We start from the raw sequence: 22,318 nt of genomic DNA on the forward strand, positions 1-22,318 counted from the left end.
CTGAATAAAATGTTTCCTTCTTTTCCCCAGAACTGCGCTTTCATTTATGAGCTGCCCTCGACTTGTTGTATGGGATCAACCCAAATTCATGTATTTAGAACATTAAGACTCAGTGGACTGGTTCTGTCTCACCAACAACACAAACAGTTGATCAGTGATGAATCCACAATGTGTCCATCATTTTCTTAAGTCTTAGTATGCAGAATCTCAGGTAGCAAAGCAGAAAGGATGACGTCACGGACGCCTTGGGTACCCAGCACCTGGATGCAGCTGTTCGTACACACATACTTTCTGGTATTATGTCGACAGTCACTTACACCACTTCAGCCTCAGGCAGGAGCCTATCAGTTTCCTTACTACAAATGGATTTATTAGTTATTGTAATTACTGTCAGTAAAAATCTGAGTATCACTCAGCAGTTAGTTGCTGGTAACCGAGTATGTTGTAAGCCTGGGGGAAGGACATAAAACTTGTGCCTTGAACAGAAAGGCAGACATGTGGGTGAGCAGTGCTGACCCCCACAGGATTTACCGTCTACATAGAATTGAGATAGCTGCACATGAATATATAGTGAGCAGTGTAAGTTAAATCAGAAAAAGAAAAAAGTATTTCCTGCTGAAGGGGTTCAAGAAGGAATTTTGTAGGAGAGCTGGGCATTGAACAGGCCCTTCCAGAACATGTGGGTCAGATTGGCCACCGCATGGCTGGGGCCCCCTGTGGGCCAGTGATGCCCACCTACGGGAGCAGGTGACACTCTGCCTCCCAGGCCACGCATCAACACCCCTCCCATCATGCTCCGTGCTTCTCTGAGCCCTTCCTCCTTCCCCGTGGCCCCGGGCTCCCTGCGGGCCAGCCCCATCCCGGCAGAGCCCACTGTGGGTGTCAATGTACATCCTTCATAGATGAAAACGGACTTGAAGATCCCGCCTTATGAGTTGGTTAGCTCTCTCTCAAGTCTCCTTCATGACTCTATTTTTCGAGCAGCATTCTGGTCCTGAGGGAGGAGACACTGAGAGGGGAGACCACTCTGCTGCCCTAACCCCGCCTCAGACCAGCACTCCGCACTGTCCTGCAGTGACACAGGGTTGCTAGCCTTGGATTAGCTTTTGGTTCTCTAATGGGCTTTGCTTGCAGGTACAAAAAATTTGGGGAACCCGGAAAAATTCTTAAATCTCATCATCCTAAAGATATTCATACATCTACTGACGACTTCCAAAGTACAAGGTCTAGAATACCAAGAGGTTTTATGTTGTCATAAATTAGAGTTTTAATGTATATAATTAGGTGACACCAAATGTGTATCATACACAACAGAGGATCTATGTATCATACACAACAGAGGATCTATGTATCATACACAACAGAGGATCTATGTTGCAGGAATTGGGCCTTGTTTTCCTCACATCTAACTCTTTTTCTCTGGAAATGCCAAGGAACCTTTCTTTATTTTCTTTATTTTTATTTTTTCATAGAGACGAGGAGGTCTCACTGTGTTGCCCAGGCTGGTCTTGAACTCCTGGCCTCAAGTGATCCTCCCACCTTGGCCTCCGAAATGCTGGGATTCCAGGTGTGAGCCCCCGTGTCCGGCAGGGGAACCTTTCTTAGGCATGAATGGTGTGCCCTCCTCAGGGCATGTCCTCTCTGCTTCCTTTCTCAGTCACGTCAGCAGGTGCTTCCTGTGCATCTGTGTGCCCAGCCTGGGCACAGCGGGAGCCCAGGCCTTCCTTCAAACGCAGCGTCCCCTGCACGTTCCAAACACTTAATGGCATTTTTCTTCAAGTGATGATCGTGGCATTGGCCTTACTTATTTTAGTTGTGTTTAAAATAAAATTTTAAAAGTTTATCAAAGTGATCAACATACACATCACTTTTTAAAAACATAACCCCCACCCAGAGGCAAACCCTTTTAGCTGTCTGTCTTAGTGGCATATGTTGGCGCTGCTTTGCACTGACTCGTCAACTCAGGGCATCTTCCCTGACTGCCTGGTGTGGCCCCGGCGCTTTCACACCCGCTGTTCCCTTCACCTGCCCTGGAAGGTCGTAGATTTGCTCTGTCAGTTTTTCTTTGTTGGGAGTTCACCACGAGAAGTGCTTTGCAGACAAAGAGCATGACGGAACTGGAGTAGCTCCTTGTGCTGCCTGTGCCCATTTTCCAGCATCCTGCCACTCAGCCAGGTCTGTCTGCTCCCTGGCCTGCCCTCCTCACTCAGGTTCTCTGGAAGTTGGCACAGTGTTTACTAAAATAAAATCAGCACTCGTAGCATTAGGACCATGTAGACACTGTTCTCAAGAAAGCCAAGTCATGTGTACGTGGGTCTGATTCTGTGCTTTGTGTGTGAGTTCCCTGGGCTGCTGGTCTCCGTGCCCCCAGTCTCGCTGTCTTAACGAGAGGTCCTAGAGGAGCCTGCTGTGTCTGGCAAGGCCAGGTCGCCCTCATGATTTTCTGGCCCTTCTTGCCTGTTTGTTTTTCCATGTGACCTTCAGTAGCAGCTTGTTAAACTCCATGAAATAGCTCCTTGGGGTATTTATTGGGAATGCATTGAATTTGTGAACTAAGCGAGCGAGAGCTGACGTCTTAAGAATGTTGATGCAAGCAGGGAGCATCTTCCCATTTGTTCACGTCTACTTGTGTTTTTCTAGCAGATTTCTGAAAAACTTCCATGTCTATGTTTTGCACATTTCATGTTAAACTTATTCCTATGCGTTCAGTCTGCTCTGTGGCTTTCTAGATGGGGTTTTCTTTGCCATGATGTCCTCTGTTTATTATTTGTATATATCAAGGCTATTGATAGTTCTACGTCAGCTTTAGGTTCTGCTAATTCAGGGAATTCTTCACAGGCATCCGGAAGGGCCCAGGCAGGAGGCGGAGGGAGGAGCTTTCGGCAGGGCAGTTCCTGACTCGGTCTCTTCACTCTTCTGCCGTTGCTGCCATGTGTACAATGCAGGTTCCTTCATTTGAGCAAATTCTCTCTTCCATGCTCCAGATGTTTTCAGAAGGACCCCATACTTCGGAGAAACACTTGGCACCCCAGTGGCGGCTGTGTCTGACTCGGTGTTGCCATGTGACAGGCATTACTTGTTTATCTCACTGATGTTCCTAGTAGTTCTCAATGTTTGTTGAATGAATATTTATAACCATCATATGTGGCAGTTCTTATCTAGTATTTTGATTTGTTTTTTGAGACAGTCTCACGCTGTCACTCAGGCTGGAGTACAATGGTGCGGTCGTGGCTCAACGCAAGCTCAACCTCCTGGGCTTAAGTGATCCTTCTACCTCAGCTGGGACTACAGGTGTGTGCCACCACACCTGGCTCTTTTTTTTTTTTTTTTTAATTGTAGAGATGGGGTCTCACTGTGTTGCCCAGGCTGATCTTGAGCTCCTGGGCTCAACCAGTTCTCCCACCTCGGCCTCCTAAGCTGCTGGGATTTTCGGTGTGAGCCATGGTGCCTGGCATTATCCGATTTTATAGAGGGAGAAACTGAGCCATATGTCCAGGACCACACAGCTATTAACTGCAAACCCAGAGGAAAGAGTAGGGGATGAGTTCCAGGCATTCCCTGGAGTCCATGGTAAATTTCTTCATTTCTTCTCCTGCAACAGGCCCGGTACAAGCAGAGCCTTGACCCAACTGTGGATGAAGTCAAGAAGCTCTGCACGTCCCTACGTCGCAACGCCAAGGAGGAGCGAGTCCTCTTTCACTACAATGGCCACGGGGTGCCCCGGCCCACAGTGAACGGGGAGGTCTGGGTCTTCAACAAGGTGGGTATGCCTTCCAACTTCCCGTTTCTGCCAGAAGCCATGCCAGCTGTGGTGGTCGGCAGCAGGCCCTGCCCATCCGTAGCTTCTGTTAAGCCATCGATGTTTCCTGTGTTTCACCAAACGCAAGTGCAGTAACTGAACGGACCAGGTAATCAGGCACAAGGAGGGAGCTGTTTCTGTGGCAGAACATGTTCATGGAACGCCTGCCTTGAAGCATGGCGCGTGTGGTTTCCATTCCCTCTGTCAGAACAGCAGCTGTTTGTATTCTCCGAGGACAGACCTCGGGAGTGTCTGCCTCCTAGTTTGAAAAATTGCACAATTTCTCAATTTCGTTAGAATCTTTCTTTAAGCATCAGTGATTTTCTTAAATGTGTTATATATTCTAAAGGGCTAATTCCAAGCTGCCCTGTAGGTGCAGCCTCCGGGCTTCCCTCCCCAAGGTCAGAATCACCAGCCTTTTGCAATTCCGTCGCCCAGGACCAGATGAAGCGCTCGCTCCCCTTCTGTAGCTGCTGCTGTGGGTGGTGGGTGGTGGGTGGTGGGTGGTGGGTGGTGGGTGCTGACTGTCATCCTCATCCTCCAGGGTGGGAACCTTGGTCCGTCCAAGAGAAGCCAGCTGTAGGTCTCACCACACTCTGCATGATGCACGAAAAGCAGTTCTTGGAGGGTGTGGTGGCCCCATATGTGCCTGAACATGTCTGTAGGGGCACTGATTTGGAATCCAGCAAACCTGACTTCTGGTTTCGGTTGTGCTGTCAGCCTCCTGGGCCTCTGCCTGCTTAGTGTGGACACCGCCTTCTGCCATCATAGTGAGGACTCGGACTCCATTTCTTCACACACTGAACTCTCAGTTCCCGCCCACCATCCCATGTTCCTGGCTACATTCGGCACAGGTAGTGATGCCGTGTGGGCCCAGAGCAGAGACCTCAAGGAAGGCTTCCAACCCTGGACACCGAGGAGTAGCCAGCCTCGGAAGTTAGAAAGGTGTCCACGCAGCTCCTCCCGTAGGGCAGTGCCATCTCTCCCCGTGTGTATCTGGACACCAGCTTGATTTTAATTCCTTTCGTTCAATATTGGGTAAATTAGAAGCGGTCATTGTGAAGGAAGTAGAATTTACAGAAGCGGGATGTAATGAACCACCAGGCATGCACCACAGGCCCTTGGCGTGTCTTTCTCAGCTGCAGTCTCTCCTTTCCCTGCCTTCCCCAGTGGCACCTGGCACAGTGAATTTGAGTTTGTCCTTCCCTGGCGCTCCTCTGTGGAGCCCCCAGTGTGCTGGTTCTCAGGCACGGCGAATCCGGGAGCTCGCGGCTGATGTGCTAGGCGGACGCTGGCGCGCTCTTCCGCAGTGCGCTTTGCTCACTCCGTTGGAGGCTCTGCAGGTTCGTGCCCCCGACCCCAGGGGCCTGCAGCCCTGCCTTTTCCCACATTCGCTGTCCCCTGTCGGGACCCCGCCCTTCTCAGTGCCTTCCCTGCAGATGGGGCACTGGGCTGGTTCCCATCTTGTTTCTGCTGTAAACCGCGTGGATGTTTCAGCTGCCCAGCTTTCTCTCCCGCACTGGGTGTGTCACAGGTTTTTCTAATGATAGACTGTGGTGTGCTCTGGTTTCCTCTGATAACCATTAAGGTCGAGCACCCTGTGTCCGCCCGCCGGCTCCCTGCTGCACGAAGCACCCGTATGCTGTCCACTTCTCTCTGCAGTGGCTTGCCCTTTCCTGTCGGTTTGAGGGAATTCTTTGTATTCCAGACAGTAATGATTTTTGTGAATTGTGTCTCTCTTCTCTGAATTTATGATGTGATTCTTCTTCTTCTTCTTCTTCCTCCTCCTCCTCCTCCTCCTCCTCCTTCTTCCTCCTCCTCCCCGTTCTCCCTCTTCCCTCTTCCCTCTTCTTCCACTTCTGGTAACTTACAGAACCAAACTTTTTTTTTTTTTGAAACAGGATCTCACTCTGTCACCCAGGCCAGAGTACAGTGGCATGATCATGACTCACTGCAAACTCTGCCTCCTGGGCTGAAGCGTTCCTCCCACCTCAGCCTCCCAAGTAGTTGGGACTACAGGTGTGCACCACCACACCTGGCTAATTTTTGTATTTTTTATAGAGTCAGGGTCTCACCATGTTGCCCAGGCTGATCTTGAACTCTTGAGTCCAAGTAATCCTCCCGCCTTGGCCTCCCAAAGTGTTGGGATTACAGCGTGAGCCACTGCGCCCCACTCTCAGTTGTGCTTTTTCTTTGTTCTCGTCTTGCTGTGCCGGCCGATGCCTTCAGTGGAGTGAAGTGGGGACTGGGTGGAGGGGCGCGGGGCAGGGTGGGGGAGCTCCTGTGTTCAGTGTAAGATGTTTGCCCCAGGCTTTTTGTAAAACAAAAACAATCACCATTATCCAATTAAGAAAGTTCAATTCTTGATTTGTTTTTTAAAAAAAATCAGGACTAGATGTTGATTTGCCTCTCTTGGTTATTTGTATGTGTGTGTTAAGGTGGTCACAGGGCTTTTCTCCCTTAGGCTCGTGCTACGTTGAATGATATTGTCTGACCGTCTCCTGTTACACACACCTTTCTTTTTGGGGTAACCTGTGTTACAATGAATGATCCGTTTCGTGCACGGCTTATTCCGTTTGCAGCCATTTTGTTTCACATATTAAATCTGTGTTCATGAGTGAGATTGGCCAGGGATTTTTTCTCTTGCTGTCCTTGCCTAGGCGGAGTGATCAATAACTGTGGCCTTAGAAAATAAGTTGAGGAAGTTCATTCTTTGTATATATACTGGAATAGTTTTTGTGATAGTTGAAGTATTTGTTGTCTGAATGTTGTGGAACTTACAAAGAAAGCTCTCTGGGGTGTTCCTTTGTTTGTGGAGGGTTTTTGACTACTGATCTAGCTTCTTTCATGGTTAAAGGGTTTTTCTGTTAGCTTTGTCAACTGACTTCTGTAGGACCTTGTCTGTTTCTACTAAGCTTCCCGATGTATTGACATAAACTGGCTCACAATACCCCTTTAGAAACTCACCAGTATCAGGGGTATCTGTGAGTGAGGTGCCTTCCGTTGCTCTTGGTGCTGGGTATTTGTGCCCTCTCTCTTTTCTTGTTGGTTATTCTTACGAGGAGTTAATGTACCTTTTATCAGTCTTTTCAGACCCAACTTTTACCATTGTTGACCCTCCAGAGGATGGAAGGAACAGTAGGATGAATACCTTTATCCTGTTCCCCTGTTGCCACTTTGACACTTTTTTTTGTCCCCTGAACCATTTGAAAGATGCAGACATCCTGACACTAAGAACGAAGATGGCTTTCTGTATCACCACAGTACCATCAAATTGCTCAAGAAATGGCACATCAGTTCTATGTCATTTACTATAGAGTCCATGTTCATATTTTCCCAAGTGTTTGCAAAATGTGCACTAAATTAGTAGGCATTTTTTTACTTGTTGATTTTGTTGTGGACCCAGAATCTAATTAATGTTCATGCACTGCATCTGTTCCTCATGCCGTTTTAGTTCCTCTTGCCTTTCATTTTATGACATTGACTTTTTTAGTGACTTTTTAAAAAGTTTGTCTTCTTTTGGGAAGTTAGCATATAGTTATACATCAATCTTTTTTTTTTTTTTCTTTTTGAAGGTAAGTCTCCCTCTGTCGCCAAGGCTGGAGTGCAGTGGCGTGATCTTGGCTCACTGCAACCTCCATTTCCTGGATTCAAGCAATTCTTCTGCCTCAGTCTCCCGAGTAGCTGGGATTACAGGCACCCGCCACCACGCCTGGCTAATATTTGTATTTTCAGTGGAGACGGGGTTTCACCATGTTGGCCAGGCTCATCTCCAACTCCTGACCTCAAGTGGTCTGCCTGCCTTGGCCTCCCAAAGTGCTGGGATTACAGGTGTGAGCCACCATGCCCGGCAATCTTTTAGAATAATAGACCTCGTTTTTCTAGAGCAGTTTTAATTTTACAGAAAAATTGAGCAAGTTTATTGAGTTATATACTTTCTCCCCCTCATTTTCCTCTAGTGTTAATATCTTGCTTTGGTTTGCTATGTTTTTTACAATTGATAAACCAGTAATGATGCTTTATAATTAATGATGTCCATAGTTTACACCTGGGCTCACTCCTGGTGATGTACACGCTGCAGATTTTGCTGAATGTGTGATGTCCTGCACCCATCGTTATGTTGCCACACAGAGTAGTGGTGTCCTAAAAGTCCTCTCTGCTCCCCCTTATCTTCTCTCCCCTAGAATTTGGTCTTTTCCGAAATGTCCTATAGTTGGAATCATATAGTACGTAGCGTCTTCAGACTGGCTTCTTTGACTCAGTAATACACACTTCAGACTCCTCCATGTCTTTTTGTGGCTTGATAGCTCATTTTTTACAATTACTGAGCAATACTCTAGGTGTGAATGCAACACTGCTGCTTTATCCGTTTTCCTATTCAAGGGCATTTTGGTTACTCTGAACTTCTGACAATTAGGAATAAAGCTATTATGAACATGTGTGCAAGTTTTTGTATGGATATAAGCTTTCCATTCATTTGGGTAAATACCTGGGAATGTGTTTGCTGGATGGTTCGGTTGGAGTCTGCTTAGCTTTATAAGGCACTGTGAAGCTGTCTTCCAACATGTCTGTACTGTTTCACATTCCCACCAGCACTGAACGGGAGTTTCTGTTGCTCCATGTTCTCACAGCATTTGATGTTGTCAGTGTTTGGATTTTAGCCATTCTGGTGGGTATGTAGGAGGATCTTATTGTTATTCCATTTTCAATTTCATAATGATGTGAAATTGGGCATCTTTGCATGTTCTTATTTGCTGTATTATATCTTCTTCGATGAGGTATCTCTTCAGGTTTTTTACCCATTTTAAGAATCAGGTTGTTTTTCTTGTTGCTGAGTTTTAAGAGTTCTTTCCATATTTCGGATGCCAGTTTTTTGTTTTTGTTTTGAGGTGGAGTTTCGCTCTCGTTTCCCAGGCTAGAGTGCAATGGCGTGATCTTGGCTCACTGCAACCTCTGCCTCCTGCTTTCAAGTGATTCTCCTGCCTCAACCTCCCAAGTAGCTGAGATTACAGGCGCCCGCCTCCATGCCCGGCTAATTTTGTATTTTTTTTTTAAGTACAGGCTGATCTCAAACTCCTGACCTCAAGTGATCCACCCACCTTGGCCTCCCAAAGTGCTGGGATCACAGGCGTGAGCCACTGTCCCCGGCCTGGATGCCAGTTCTTTATCAGATATGTGTTTTGCAAATATGTCCTCCCAGTTTGTGGCTGCTTGTTTTCTTTTCTTAGCAGTGGATGTTCGCTTTTTTGACGAGTTTGGACCAGTGATCCTCCAGGATGTCCCACATTCTAGTTTAATTTCTTTGCTTTTTCACGAGTTTATGTCAAACCAGATGTAAAAAGTATGATCAAACTTTGTGCTGTCCATAGTAGATGTACTGTAAATACACAGACATAAGAAGGTTGAGAGTAAAAGAAAGGGAAAAGATATACTATGCCAATACTAGTCATAGGAAACCAGCGTGGCTCTATTAATCAGAGAACAGAGACTGCAAGATGAGGAGTATTATTGGTGACAAAGAGGGCCATTTCCTTGTGATAAACAGACCAGCTCACGAGTCAGGCACACACCATCCTGAGTGTATGTGCACTTAATATCAGAGTTTCAAAGGACATGCAGCAAAATGAACAGAATTAACAGGAAAAGTTTGCAAATCCATCATCATAGCTGGAGATTAGAAGATCTTCTTTTAGTAATTGATAGATTAAACTGAGAGTTAAAATTTACAGACAAAATTGATAGTTAATTTTTTTCTTTTTTTTTTTTTTGAGATGGAGTCTCACTTTGGTTGCCCAGGCTGGGGTGCAATGGCGTGATCTCGGCTCACTGCAACCTCTGCCTCCCAAATTCAAGCTATTCTCCTGCCTCAGCCTCCCAAGTAGGTGGGACTACAGGCACCCACCACCACGTCCGGCTAACTTTTTTGAATTTTTAGTAGAGATGGAGTTTCACCATGTTGGCCAGGCTGGTCTTGAACTCCTGACCTCAGGTGATTGACGTGCCTTGGCCTCCTAAGTGCTGGGATTACAGGCATGAACCACCGTGCCCAGCCCTGTAATTAAAACTTCCTTACGGAGAAGACTCTAGGCATAGTGTATTTTTTCTAGTCCAAAGCAAAAGCCAGTATTAATGTAAAAGACCTAGCAATATTATCAATCACCCCAACTTAATTAACATTTATACAGCCGTCCACACAACTGCAGAATATACATTCTCAAGTGCATGTGGAATGTTCACCATGTGCTGAGCCATAAAGATGTCTCAATAAAGTTTGAAAGACTGAAATCATAGAGTATATTCTCTGTTCTTGAAATTCAAAATTATGGGATATCTGGAGAAGCCCCAAATATTTGGAAATGAAATACCACATGAGTCAAAGACAAAATCATAAAGGAAAATAAAAAATAATTCAAACCTAAAGATAATGAAACTATGACACCCAAATTTATAGGCTATAGGTGAAACAGTGCTTATGGAAATATACAGCTTTAAAGTCATACATAGAAAGGTATATTTTAGAAACATTTAAAATAAAAAAAATTTTTTTTTTTTTTTTAAACAAAATCTCTCGCTCTGTTGCCCAGGCTGGAGTGCAGTGGCGCCATCTCCACTCACTGCAACCTTTGCCTTCTGGATTCAAGCAATTCGCCTGCTTCAGCCTCCTGAGTGGCTGGAATTACAGGCGTCTACCACCACGCCCAGCTATTTTTGCATTTTTAGTAGAGACAGGGTTTTGCCATGTTGACCAGGCTGGTTTCAAACCCCTGAACTCAAGTGATCCACCCACCTTGGCCTCCCAAAGTGCTGGGATTATAGGTGTGAGCTACTGTGCCCAGCCTGAAATCTAATATTCTACCTTAAGGAAACAGAAAATGCTGAGCACATTGAACTCAAAGCAAAAGGAAAGAACAAATAGCAGAAATCAATAAAATAGAGTACAGGCAACAGAGACAACGTAGCTAAAATGTGTATGTGTGTGTTTTTTTGGGTTTTTTTTTGGTTTTTAAAGATCAATAAAAGTTGAGGAATCTCTAGGTAGGTAGATCAGTGAAGCAAGAGAGAAAACATTTTATCAACATCAGCAATGAAGGAGAGGATATCCTCACATATCCTACAGACATTAAAAAGGTAAGGGAATATTATTAATTTTATATACATTTAAATACTTAATTAAATGGACAGATGCCTTAAAATACAACTTACCAAAACTGACCCAAAGTGAAATAGAAAAATCTGAATAGCCCTATATTAGTGGGCTTCTTTCCAAGGCCATGCCAGGCATAGAAAATCTGAATAGCCCTATATTAGTGGGCTGCTTTCCAAGGCCATGCCAGTCACAGAAAATCTGAATAGCCCTGTATCAATGGGCTTCTTTCCAAGGCCATGCCAGGCATAGAAAATCTGAATAACCCTATATCAACGGGCTTCTTTCCAAGGCCATGCCAGGCATTTAATCCCTGGGCGGCCAGAGGCTTTTTCTTTTGTTTATTGCTACATTCCAAGCTCTTACGATAGTGTCTGTTACCCTAACACTTGTTTGGTAATTGTCAATCACATGGGTGGGTAGATGAATGGATGTTTTTATTTTTATATATTTTTTCAATTTTTTATTTTTCCATAGGTTATTGGGGTACAGGTGGTGTTTGGTTACTTGAAGAAGTTCTTTAGTGGTAATTTGTGAGATTTTGCTGCAGCCATCACCCGAGAAGTATACGCTGCACCCTTGAAGTCTTTTATCCCTCGCCCCCATCCCCGAATCCCCAAATTCCATTGTATCATTCATATGCCTTTGCGTCCTCATAGCTCAGCTCCCACATAACAGTGAAAATATACGATATTTGGTTTTCCATTCCTGAGTTACTTCACTTAGAATAATAGTCTCTAATCTCATACAGGTCGCTGCAAATGTCGTTAATCCATTTCTTTTTATGACTGAGTAGTATTCCATCATGTATATATATCACATTTTCTTTCTTTCTTTTTTTTTTTTTTTGAGATGGAGTCTCGGTCTGTCGCCCAGGCTGGAGTGCAGTGGTGCGATCTCAGCTCACTACAAGCTCTGCCTCCCGGGTTCACGCTATCCTCCTGCCTCAGACTCCAGACTAGCTGGGACTACAGGTGCCCGCCACGACACCCGGTTAACTTTTTGTATTTTTAGTAGAGACGGGGTTTCACCGTGTTAGCCAGGATGGTCTCGATTTCCTGACCTCGTGATCCACCTGCCTCCGTCTCCCAAAGTGCTGGGATTACAGGCTTGAGCCACCGCGCCTGGCCAGCACATTTTCTTTATCCACTCATTGATTGATGGGCATTTGGGTTGGTTCCATGATTTTGCAATTGCGAATTGTGCTGCTATAAACATGCATGTGCAAGTATCTTTTGTGTATAATGACTTCTTTTCCTCTGGGTAAATACTCAGTAGTGGGATTGCTGGATCAAATGATAGTTCTACTTGTAGTTCTTTAAGGAATCTCCACAGTATTTTCTGTAGTGGTTGTATTAGTTTACATTCCCACCAGCAGTATGGAAGTGTTCCCTGATCACATCCACGCCAACATCTACTGTGTTCTGATTTTTCTATTATGGCTATTCTTGCAGAAGTAAGATGGTATCTATTGCATTGTGGTTTTGATTTGCATTTCCTTGATCATTAGTGATGTTAAAGCATTTTTTCATGTTTGTTGGCCATTTGTATATCTTCTTTTGAGAATTGTCTATTCATGTCCTTCGCCCACTTTTTGATGGGATTTTTTTTCTCGCTGATTTGTTTGAGTTCATTGTAGATTTCTGGATATTAGTCTTTTGTCAGATGTATAGATTAAGATTTTCTCTCACTCTGTGGGTTGTCTGTTTACTGTGCTGACTGTTCCTTTTGCCGTGCAAAAGCCCTTTAGTTTAATTAAGTCCCAGCTATTTATCTTTGTTTTTATTGCATTTGTTTTTGGGTTCTTGATCATGAAATCCTTGCCTAAACCAGTGTCTAAAACGGTTTTTCCAAAGTTATCTTCTAGAATTTTTATAGTTTCAGGTCTTAGATTTAAGTCCTTGATCCATCGTGAGTTGTGTTTTGTATAAAGTGAGAGATGAGGATCCAGTTTCATTCTCCTACATGTGGCTTGCCGGTTATCGGAGAACCATTTGTTGAAAAGGGTGTCTTTTCCCCACTTTATGATTTTGTTTGCTTTGTTGAGATCAGTTGGCTGTAAGTATTTGGGTTTATTTCTGGGTTCTCTATTCTGTCCCGTTGGTCTATGTGCCTATTTTTATACCAGTGCCATGTTGTTTTGGTGATTATGGCTTTATAGTATAGTATGAAATCAGGTAATGTAATTCCTCCAGATTTGTTCTTTTTGCTTAGTCTTGCTTTGGCTATGCAGCTCTTTTTTGGTTCCATATGAATTTTAGGATTGTTTTTTCTAATTCTGTGAAGAATGATGGTGCTATTTTGATGGGAATTGCATTGAAATGAGTGGATATTTTTACTGAAATGCCATCTGATCACCAGGTGTGATGTGCACCCCTCTCCTTGGCTCTTTAGTCCTCTTGGTGTGGTCTCTTTTTCTCCACAGCTTGCCCCCAGTCTTATGTGTATTGTCTCTATGTCTGCATTAAAATGTGTGAGTTCCAGGATAACAAGGTCTTTGTTGTATGAACTGCTTTATCATGGGTACGTAAAACCAAGCATCTCAGAACATAGGAATGGGTCATTCGATGTTCGCTGCGTTCTACAGCTAATGTCATAAAAGCAACAGAATGATCTCTAGAGCCAAGTCTTTCCTGGTTGTATTTTCCCCCACTGTGTTATCCCATTAGTTTATCCTCTCATAGGTTTATTTTTTCATGTCACATGGCATGCCACCAGAGACAGGCGCGTGTTCTTCCAGGTCTAGACAGCCATAAGCTGCGCCGTAGAGCATGCAGTCCTGCTGCCGAGTCCTTCAGCCTTCAGATGGGCTCCCTCTACCAGAACGAAGCCTGCAGCATTATACATGGTACACTGTGGGTACACAATGTAAGACTTAAAAACGTTTAAACATGCTAGTTTTAACTATACTTTTCTTTTTGTTTAATCACCATTTATTCTGTTGCTGGTTGTGTTCTCAGCCTCAGCAGAAAAGCAAGGTCCAGGACTTAAGCAAATCCTGGGCTCAGATTTTCCCCATCCACTGCCCTCCCTTCCATTCCTCTGTCTGTTTCAGGCCATTAGGACTGGCAGCTGTAGCCATTAAGAATTCACGTGGCAGACCGTTTATCGGGAGAAGGATTAATCCACTACTCAGATACTCCCAATTAGCTTTTAGACCCTGTCTGCCTTTTCTTCTTTGCAAAAGGAGAAAGGTTTTTCCCACTTGATACATTTTTTTCTCTGCTTTTTAGAGTTCCGTTATGACCAGAAGCTATTTCTACCCTTTGCTGTGCAGCTAGGCACAAAGCTACAAGGCTTTTCCCTGTGTGTGAAGCTTGTGATGCCCTCTCTAGGTAGGATGAGCTTTACTCCAGGTTACCTGCCTTTCCTTAATTTACTGAACGTAAAGTTGGAGTTTTATGTGGTTTTGCATTTTTGGTTAAGGATAATTTTTAATTCTCCAGTGGTCTTCCTGTGATGCTTACAGCCGTTACCTCACCCTCTGCCAAAATAGTCCTCAAAGGCCATTTCTGTCTTGCACAATGTCCTACCCTTCTGGACATTAAATAGGAACATAAAATGGATCTTATCATGGGGAGCACAGTTGGAAAGCAAAAACTGTTTCATTCGGGTTATTGGTTAAAGTCTAGCTTAAACGAAAGCCAAATTGCATGATGATGTATTGTGATAATATAGGGAAAATATCAGCCCCTTCAGAGAGAGGGAGAGGAGTTGTGCCAACCTAGGCATGGTGGGCAGGCGAGGTTGGAGGGGGCCTCCTGGAGGAGGCGGTGCTTGCTCGGGCTGAGTCCTAAGAAGAGAACAAAGTCAACAGTTGTGCCTGAGAGGGGACTGGAGGGGATGACCTCAGAGGAAGTAGATGATATAATAAACCAGCATGGTATTCGTTGGAAACTACAAGCAGTCATGTGCTGTGGGAGCCTGGAGCCTGAAATGGGTTTAAAAAGAAAGAAGGCCAGACAGGGTTCCAGGCTAAGGCATAGAGCACCTTGCAGACTCTTAGGGATGTGGGCTTAGAGAAATCCCTTTGGTGCCATGTGAAGGCTGGCTCTGGGGAGAAAAGACTGGCTAGAGAAACTCCAGTTAGAAGGCTGTCGTATACAAGAGGCCAGTGGCAGCACCCTGAGTCAGGCTGGTGGGGTGGCCCTCAGGACCTTCCTAGGACAGGTGGAGGTTGAGTTAGAGGGAGCAGGTGAGACCTGGACTGTGACCAGGCACCAGAAGCGAGAAGAAGGAGCTTGTGGGCATTTATTCCTAGGTTGTGAGTAGGCCTGGGGTCCATGAGTGTGGGGTCGTGAGAAGCAGGGGCAGATGTGCTGCTGGCAGTTTCCAAATTACAGTTTCTAGAGCCGAAGAAAGCCGAGAGAGAGTGAAAACTGGGGAGCAGAAGAGGATCCCAGCAGGTGATGGGGAGGAGAATTGGGAGAAAATGGCATGGAGGAAGCTGGGGAGGGCACCTGTCAGCCCGGGGGAATAGAGATGGAATTGATATCCATTATTCCAAGGAGTCTGGCCCTTTAGCAAGAAGAGCACTTTATTTTCCAAGTGAAGCAGTTCCATTCCAAATAAGCAGCTGCCCATTTCTGAGAAGATGCTGAGTACATCTTCTGCCAGAGAACTCAGAATGTGAATCAGAATCCTCAGCCCTATTAAAGTGGCATCGTCTCAGGGCCGGTTCCTGTAAAGCCCCTCAGGGGCGCCGGCTTCCTTTCAACTCTCAGCCAGGAACTGTGGTCTCATCTGGATCTGCCACTACAACTTTCCCTGGACTAAAGATGGACTTGTGGTGCCGCTGTTCCCAGGGGAGGGCAAAGGACAGGGGTCAGCTGGTTTGCCCTCCGGAAGTGGGTTCTTGAATACGTATCAACCGGAAGCAGGGGGTCATGGCCCCGAAAGGTCAGGTGTCAGGGGAAGCGGTACTCGTGAACCGACAACTTGAGTATACATCACCAGTAAACCCCAGTCCTGTCAAATCTGTAAGACTGCAAGCTTATTGTCATTGGTGGTGGTGTTTTTGATACTTCCTCTGCCCTTTTATTACCGTTAAATAATTATTCCATAAACAATTCTAAATAAATATTTAATAGAATTTATTGGTTTTCTGTTTCTTTTAATTGGGATTGTCATTATCAAATAGATGCCTGTTATGTTGGTATACAGTTAATTATTGCTTCTGTTGAAGGATGGATCATGGGCCGGGTGCGGTGGCTCACGCCTGTAATCCCAACACTTTGGGAGGCCGAGGCGGGCGTGTCACCTGAGTTCAGGAGTTCGAGACCAGCATGGTAAAACCCCATCTCTACTAAAAATACCGAAAAAAAATTAGCCATGCGTAGGATTACAGTGGCGGGCACCTGTAATCCTAGCTACTCAGGAGGATGAGACAGGAGAATCGCTTGAACTGGGAGGAGGAGGTTGCAGAGAGCCGAGATCGTGACATTGCTCTCCAGCCTGGACAACAAGAGCGAAACTCAGTCTCAAAAAAAAAAGAAAGGTGGATCATAAAACTTTTGAAATACAGTATTATCAGAAAAATATGTGATTTTTTAAAAGTGATATTTATGTTAGACCACAGTTATCATTTGTTAAGATTGTTACTTTATTCGTCTTGACAATCTAACAGTGTCCAAGAAAAAAGTTTTATGGTAAACTTGACCTTTCTTTCTGAGAAATTCTAGCGTTTTGTGTGTGCTAGTTAATGGCTCGTAGAAGGCCATTAACAAAAACTCCATTTCTTTGGGAGAAGTGCTGGAAATGTTTGGAGTATTTCTTTATAAGAGCTTAAACTTTAACAAATTATTTCCTTGATGCTAAGAGATACAAAACCTGAGAGTGCAGCTGAACGGACTTCGCAGGTGGCCTGCATTTAAAACCATGGTCATAGCGCCGCGGTTCTCATGCTGGAGCGTGCCCAGCATCACCTGCAGGCTCACGGAGCCACGGACTGCCAGGCCCTCCCCAAACCTCTGCTTCTGTGGCCGTGGGTGGGGCCTGACAATTGGGCTTTCTTGGGTGTCCCACAAAACTGCTGCTGCAGCCACTTCTGCTGCTGTCTGGGTTGTCTGCCTTTGAGAACCCCTGGTATAGACAGTGTGGTGTGAGTTGCAGGCAGGATTTTCATCTTACGGTTTGGGGTCACTCTGCTTCTTACGCATTGGGAGAGACACTTCCCCGACCCTTTGTTTTCCATCTCTAATTTTAGCCGTCTAGGGTGGAAACACCAAGGCCTCGTGGGAGGCATGGAGGTGAGGAGGGGCCCCATCTGCTGGGTCTCCAAGCAGGAGTGAGAACCAGCTAGACAAGGGGAGGCCTGGGAGTGCAAGGGGGCTCTGGTGACAGGAAGTAGTCCCCTCTGACCTGGCGACACGGTGGGGAGCAGGTGACGTGGTTCCAGTGCTCCGTCATCCTGGGGTCAGCAGGATGAAAGACGTCGCAGCAGCACAGGCAGCACTGTGGAAACTGTTCCCACGACTGTGAGTCATTGAGGCTCCCAGACACGACGGAAGTGCAAGTGGGAAAGAGGATGGCAAGTTAAGTAACGTCAGGGGTAAGCAAGGAGGTGTGAGAATCACTCGCTTCCTTGGCAGGGTGCGCACACACCTGACACAGGAACAGCAACCGAAGCCACGCTGGCTCTTCCTGCTGCGTGTGCATCTGGCCCTGGAAAGAGGCGCACCCAGCGGCAGGCTCTCCTGGCTCACCTGGGACTGTCAGGGTGCTGCAGTTTGCACGACCATCCTTTGGGTTCTTACCTCAGTCAGCGGGGCTGGGCAACTGGGTGTCTCCAGCCCATCATGCTGGAATGTGCTGGAAGCTTCCTCAGGGTACCTGGGCTTATTTTGGTAGTCACTCATACACATGAAATGCACTTTGTGGGAGAAGGATTAAATATTTTGGTTAATCCACTGAAAAAAAGAATGCTGGGGAACACAGCCAGCTTTCCTCTGTTATTTATTTATAGGCTTGAGATAGCCAGAAGGACATTTCTGCTAGAAAGTTATTGCCAGCTGAAAAAGAACAAGTCTTCATTATTATCCAATTTGGTATGTGTATGTGTGTGTGTGTGTATATATATTCATTTATTTCAGGTTTTTTAAATGAAGCTAAGGGCAAAGGTCAGCTCCTTCCTATTCCTTATGGATTGTGCTGCTGATGGGAAATTCCTTTGACTTCACAAACAGAAGGGATTGGAAGTGCATTCTTTGTTATCACATCTAAGATCAGGAGGCTTTTAACACGATTTTCTTTTAGTTAATTTTAAAATATTTTATTATAAAATTCATTTTTTTTCAAATGATGTAGATAAGTATAAAATAAACAATAAAAGTTCTTCCTTTCCTTGCCTCCAGGCCTTTTTTCTGTTCCCTAGTGGTAATCTCTGCTATTTCTTATGTGTCTTCTCAGGCACTTCATTAGATAGATAGGTATGAGAGAGAGAGAGAAATGTACTTAAGCATGAATAAAAGTTTCTGGAAGGACATATAATTTTTAAATATACTAGAATTATGTTGTCTATAGAGCGTTCTGCAACTTCCTTTTTTGAACTTAATTTACTGAGCACCCTTACGTGTCATTTATTCTTTTTAACTTTTGCATTATAGTTTTTAAAGATAGATGTGCCAAAGGTGATGTATTAAGCCCACATGATAACTACTTACGTTGTTTCCAAAATTTTGCCTTTGCGAACCGTGTTGCATTAATAATCTTGATGGTTATGTTTGCACACCTCCTTGAGCACAGCAGCCGAATCGAACCTATTCCTAGAAGCTGAGATCCAGGATCAAAGCCACAGACCCCGTCAGGGCCGCTGCAGTTATGCCTGCTCTAGGATTGTTTGAGGTGGGGTGTTTCCCACCCTTCTCCAGTCCTTGGCATTCTAACCTCCCCATTTCCTCTAATAGATGAAAATGGCATCTCTTAAATTATTTCTTTGCTTATGAGTCAAACCGTTTCATGTATTTCTCGATCTTTAAACTCCTGTACACATCCTCTGCTTATTGTTCTCTTGTGGTGGTACTATAGATGTTTAATTAATTAATTTTTTAAAAAATGATTTATTTATTTATTTGAGATGGAGTCTCGTTCTGTTGCCCAGGCTGGAGTGCAGTGGCATGATCTCCGCTCACTGCAACCTCCACCACCTGGGTTCAAACAGTTATCCCATTTCAACCTCCCAAGTAGCTGGGAGTACAGGCGTACACCACCACACCTGGCTAATTTTTGTATTTTCAGTAGAAATGGGGTTTCACCATGTTGGTCAGGCTGGTCTGGAACTCCTGACCTCAGGGGATCCACCTGCCTCAGCTTCCCAAAGTGCTGGGATTACAGCCGTGAGCCACTGTACCTGGCCTAGATTTTTAATTTATTTATAACAGTTGTTTATATACTAGGAAATTAGTCTTAGTCCATAGTCCGTCTCATATATTGCAAATGTTTCCCCCCGTTTGTCAGTTAACTATATTTATTTACTATTTTTTTGGCCATACAGAAGTTTAAAATTCTATGTAATCAAATGTTTTAGTATCTTTCCATGTAGATTTTGAGTTTTGTGAAATGCTCAGAAAGATTTCTGTATGCCAAAATTGTTTTGTAAATCCTTGTCTGGGCTGGGCATGGTGGCTTGCCTGCAAACAGCCCCAGCACTTTGGGTGGCCTAGTGGGAAGATTGCTCAAGCCCAGGGGTTCGAGACCAGCCTGGGTGACATAGGAAGACCTCATCTGTACACCAACAACAGCAATTAGCCAGGTGTGGTGGCTTGTGCCTGTGGTCCTAGCTACTGGGAGGCTGAGGTGGGAGGATCGCTTGAGCCCAGAAGTTCTAAGCTGCAGTGAGCTATAATTGCACCACTGCCTTCCAGCCTGGACAACAAACAGAGCAAGACCCTGTGTCTAAAAAAAAATAAAAAGTAAATGCTTGTCTATAGGTTCTTCTAAAATTTTATGTTAATAGTTTTTAACTGTTAAGTATTTTACATACAAAAAAATTATACTCACCACCTTTACCCACAGCCTAGCTTCAGACACACAGCAGTACAGGCGGAGCCATTCAGACGCATCGCGGTACGGATGGGGCGGTTCAGACCCACCGCGGTACAGGCGGAGCCGTTCAGACACATCGCGGTACAGATGGGCCGTTCGGACAGACACACCGCGATACAGGCCGGGCCGGTCAGACACAGGCGGGGCCGTTCGGACCCACCGCGGTACAGGCCGGGCCGTTCGGACCCACCGTGGTAAAAGGCAGAACCATTCAGACACACAGTGGTACAAGCAGAGTTGGACTCACCTCTCCGTCTGGATTCTGTCTCCTTTTCATTCTTCCGGTGGTAATCACTAGCCGGGATTTGGGTTTTCTCGTCCGCAGTAATGCCCATGTACTTTTCCCATATGCGCAGGTAATTTTAGACACCCCGGAGCAGTCCTGTGAGTGGTGTCATTCTTCGTATCTCACGCAGTTTATGTTTTCCATCCCCGCTCATGTTTGTGGGTGCAGCCATCCCGATTCACATAGGCTCCATCTATTCGTCTCCCCTGCTGGATGGGTTTTATACATACTCAGGAATTCGCTTCAGTGTTTAGGATATTAATTTTTCTAAGCACACAGGCTTTCGCTGTGTAACGTGTTCACGATGAGGACAGGGTGCTGGGTCATAGGCTGTCTTAACACACTGAGTGTTCTTCAGCTTCTGAAGCAAAACGTGAATGTGTACATTTTGGTGTTGACTCATGAGTTAGGTATTTAGATATATTTTTATTATATGTTTAATTTAAATATTATCTCTAATAGTTATCTAATTATATATTTATTTTATAATGTGCTTATTACAGTCCTTACTGTTGTTGTAGGAACTACCCTGTGTCTAACTGGAAATCGCTGTTCAGTCCAAGGGAAAGCACTGATGCCTCAGATATCCTCTTGGTTCATTGAGAACGATTACAGCCTGCGTGGTGTTGCGCCGTTTTCAAAAGTGGCAAGAGCAGTGTGGTCAGCATGGCTTGTCTTGCTGCTGGAGAAAGGAGCCCAGATGTGTCTGTGTAATTTGCGCTCATGCGCACGTGGGTGCAACAGGTCCGAAAGGATGTACCTAAGATACACGCTGTGAACCCTGGCGGAGCTGCAAACCCTCAACCCATCACTAGGAACAGAAAGTTACGAATTCTCTCGAAGGGATTTTCTTGTCCACAGTCCCATTCTCCTGACAAACCTCCCCTCTTGAAACAGCAGCTGTTAATTTTGTGCTTTTTTCAGTGCGGGGAGAGGAGACAGAGTCTGGCTCTGTCGCTCAGGCCAGAGCACAGTGGTGCAATCTCAGCTCCCTGCACCCTCCACCTGCTGGACGCAAGCACCCCTCCCACCTCAGCTTCCTGAGTAGCTGAGGCTGGGGTGCACACCACCGTGCTCAGCTCATTTAATGTTTTGTAGAGACAGAGTCTCACTATATTGCCCAAGCTGGAATTTTGTGCTTTTGAAAAATAATTTTGCCACATACTTTTGTTTCCCTAGAAGTACATTGTTTAGTTTTGCTTATTTTTGAGTTTTATACCAATGTTATCAAGTTAATGCAGCTAACTTTTAAAATTCAACTTCTAGCTTTTTAAACTGATCTGTGCTGTTGTGCGTTTTACTTTAATTAATTCCCTGTCAAGCTCGTATCTCCACTTGGAAATGTTCACAATTCACCTTTCTCCTGTTGGTGGGCTTTCGGGTTTCTAGTTTTATTTGCATTATAAAGAATTCTATGAACATTTTTACACAGAAACTTATGGACCAAAGAAGAGGTGGGAGAAAGGACAGGAGGAAACGCATGTGGTCTCTGACAGCGTTAATGAACCCTGGCAGTCCCTGCCGACAGTGGTGGTCTTGCTGTGCCTAAGCAGGGGCTCTGGATGTGGCTGTCAGTGGCTCATGGGATGAGCTAGACACAGGCTCACCCCTGCGGGGACCAAGTGCATTTCTTCCTGAGAAGAGCCCCGTAACTTTGTAGGGTGCTTGAGAGTATGGAAGAGGGACTGCTTCCAAACGCATCGCCTAAAAACAGCTCAGAAGCTTGGTGGAGGCCGGTCTGGTGGATCTCATTGGATGTTACTTTGAAACCATTTTGAAGTTTATGGTATTTTCTTTAAACATTCAAAATTTGTGTTTTTTCAGCAAATTTAACCTTCTTTTTGTTGGTGTTAGTAATCACTGTTTCCAAAATGGATTGCAGAGTTTTCAGCCTTACAACGTGTATAAATACAACAGAAGGTAACAGTCTTCTCTGTGAGATGCGGAGTTCTGATTGGAGGCAGTGATTGCCATCGTGTGCTGTCCGTGTGCGTTGAAATGGTGTAGGGTGTGCCTTTGGCTCCAAGTTTAGCCATTTCTAACAGCC

General features: G+C 45.1%; 1 protein-coding gene across 6 annotated transcripts in view; it reads left to right on the forward strand.

The window, feature by feature from the left end:
* The window catches only part of RPTOR (regulatory associated protein of MTOR complex 1), a 408,568-nt gene that overhangs the window by 151,528 nt on the left and 234,722 nt on the right, over positions 1–22,318 (forward strand). For all 6 annotated transcript variants that reach the window (XM_009191419.4, XM_003913544.5, XM_009191423.4 and 3 more), the window contains one exon: positions 3,602–3,760. In XM_009191419.4, coding sequence (XP_009189683.1) covers positions 3,602–3,760 — 159 coding nt within the window. The remainder of the gene's footprint in view (positions 1–3,601; positions 3,761–22,318) is intronic.

This window comes from Papio anubis, chromosome 17 (assembly GCF_008728515.1).
Source record: "Papio anubis isolate 15944 chromosome 17, Panubis1.0, whole genome shotgun sequence".
Taxonomy (NCBI): domain Eukaryota; kingdom Metazoa; phylum Chordata; class Mammalia; order Primates; family Cercopithecidae; genus Papio; species Papio anubis.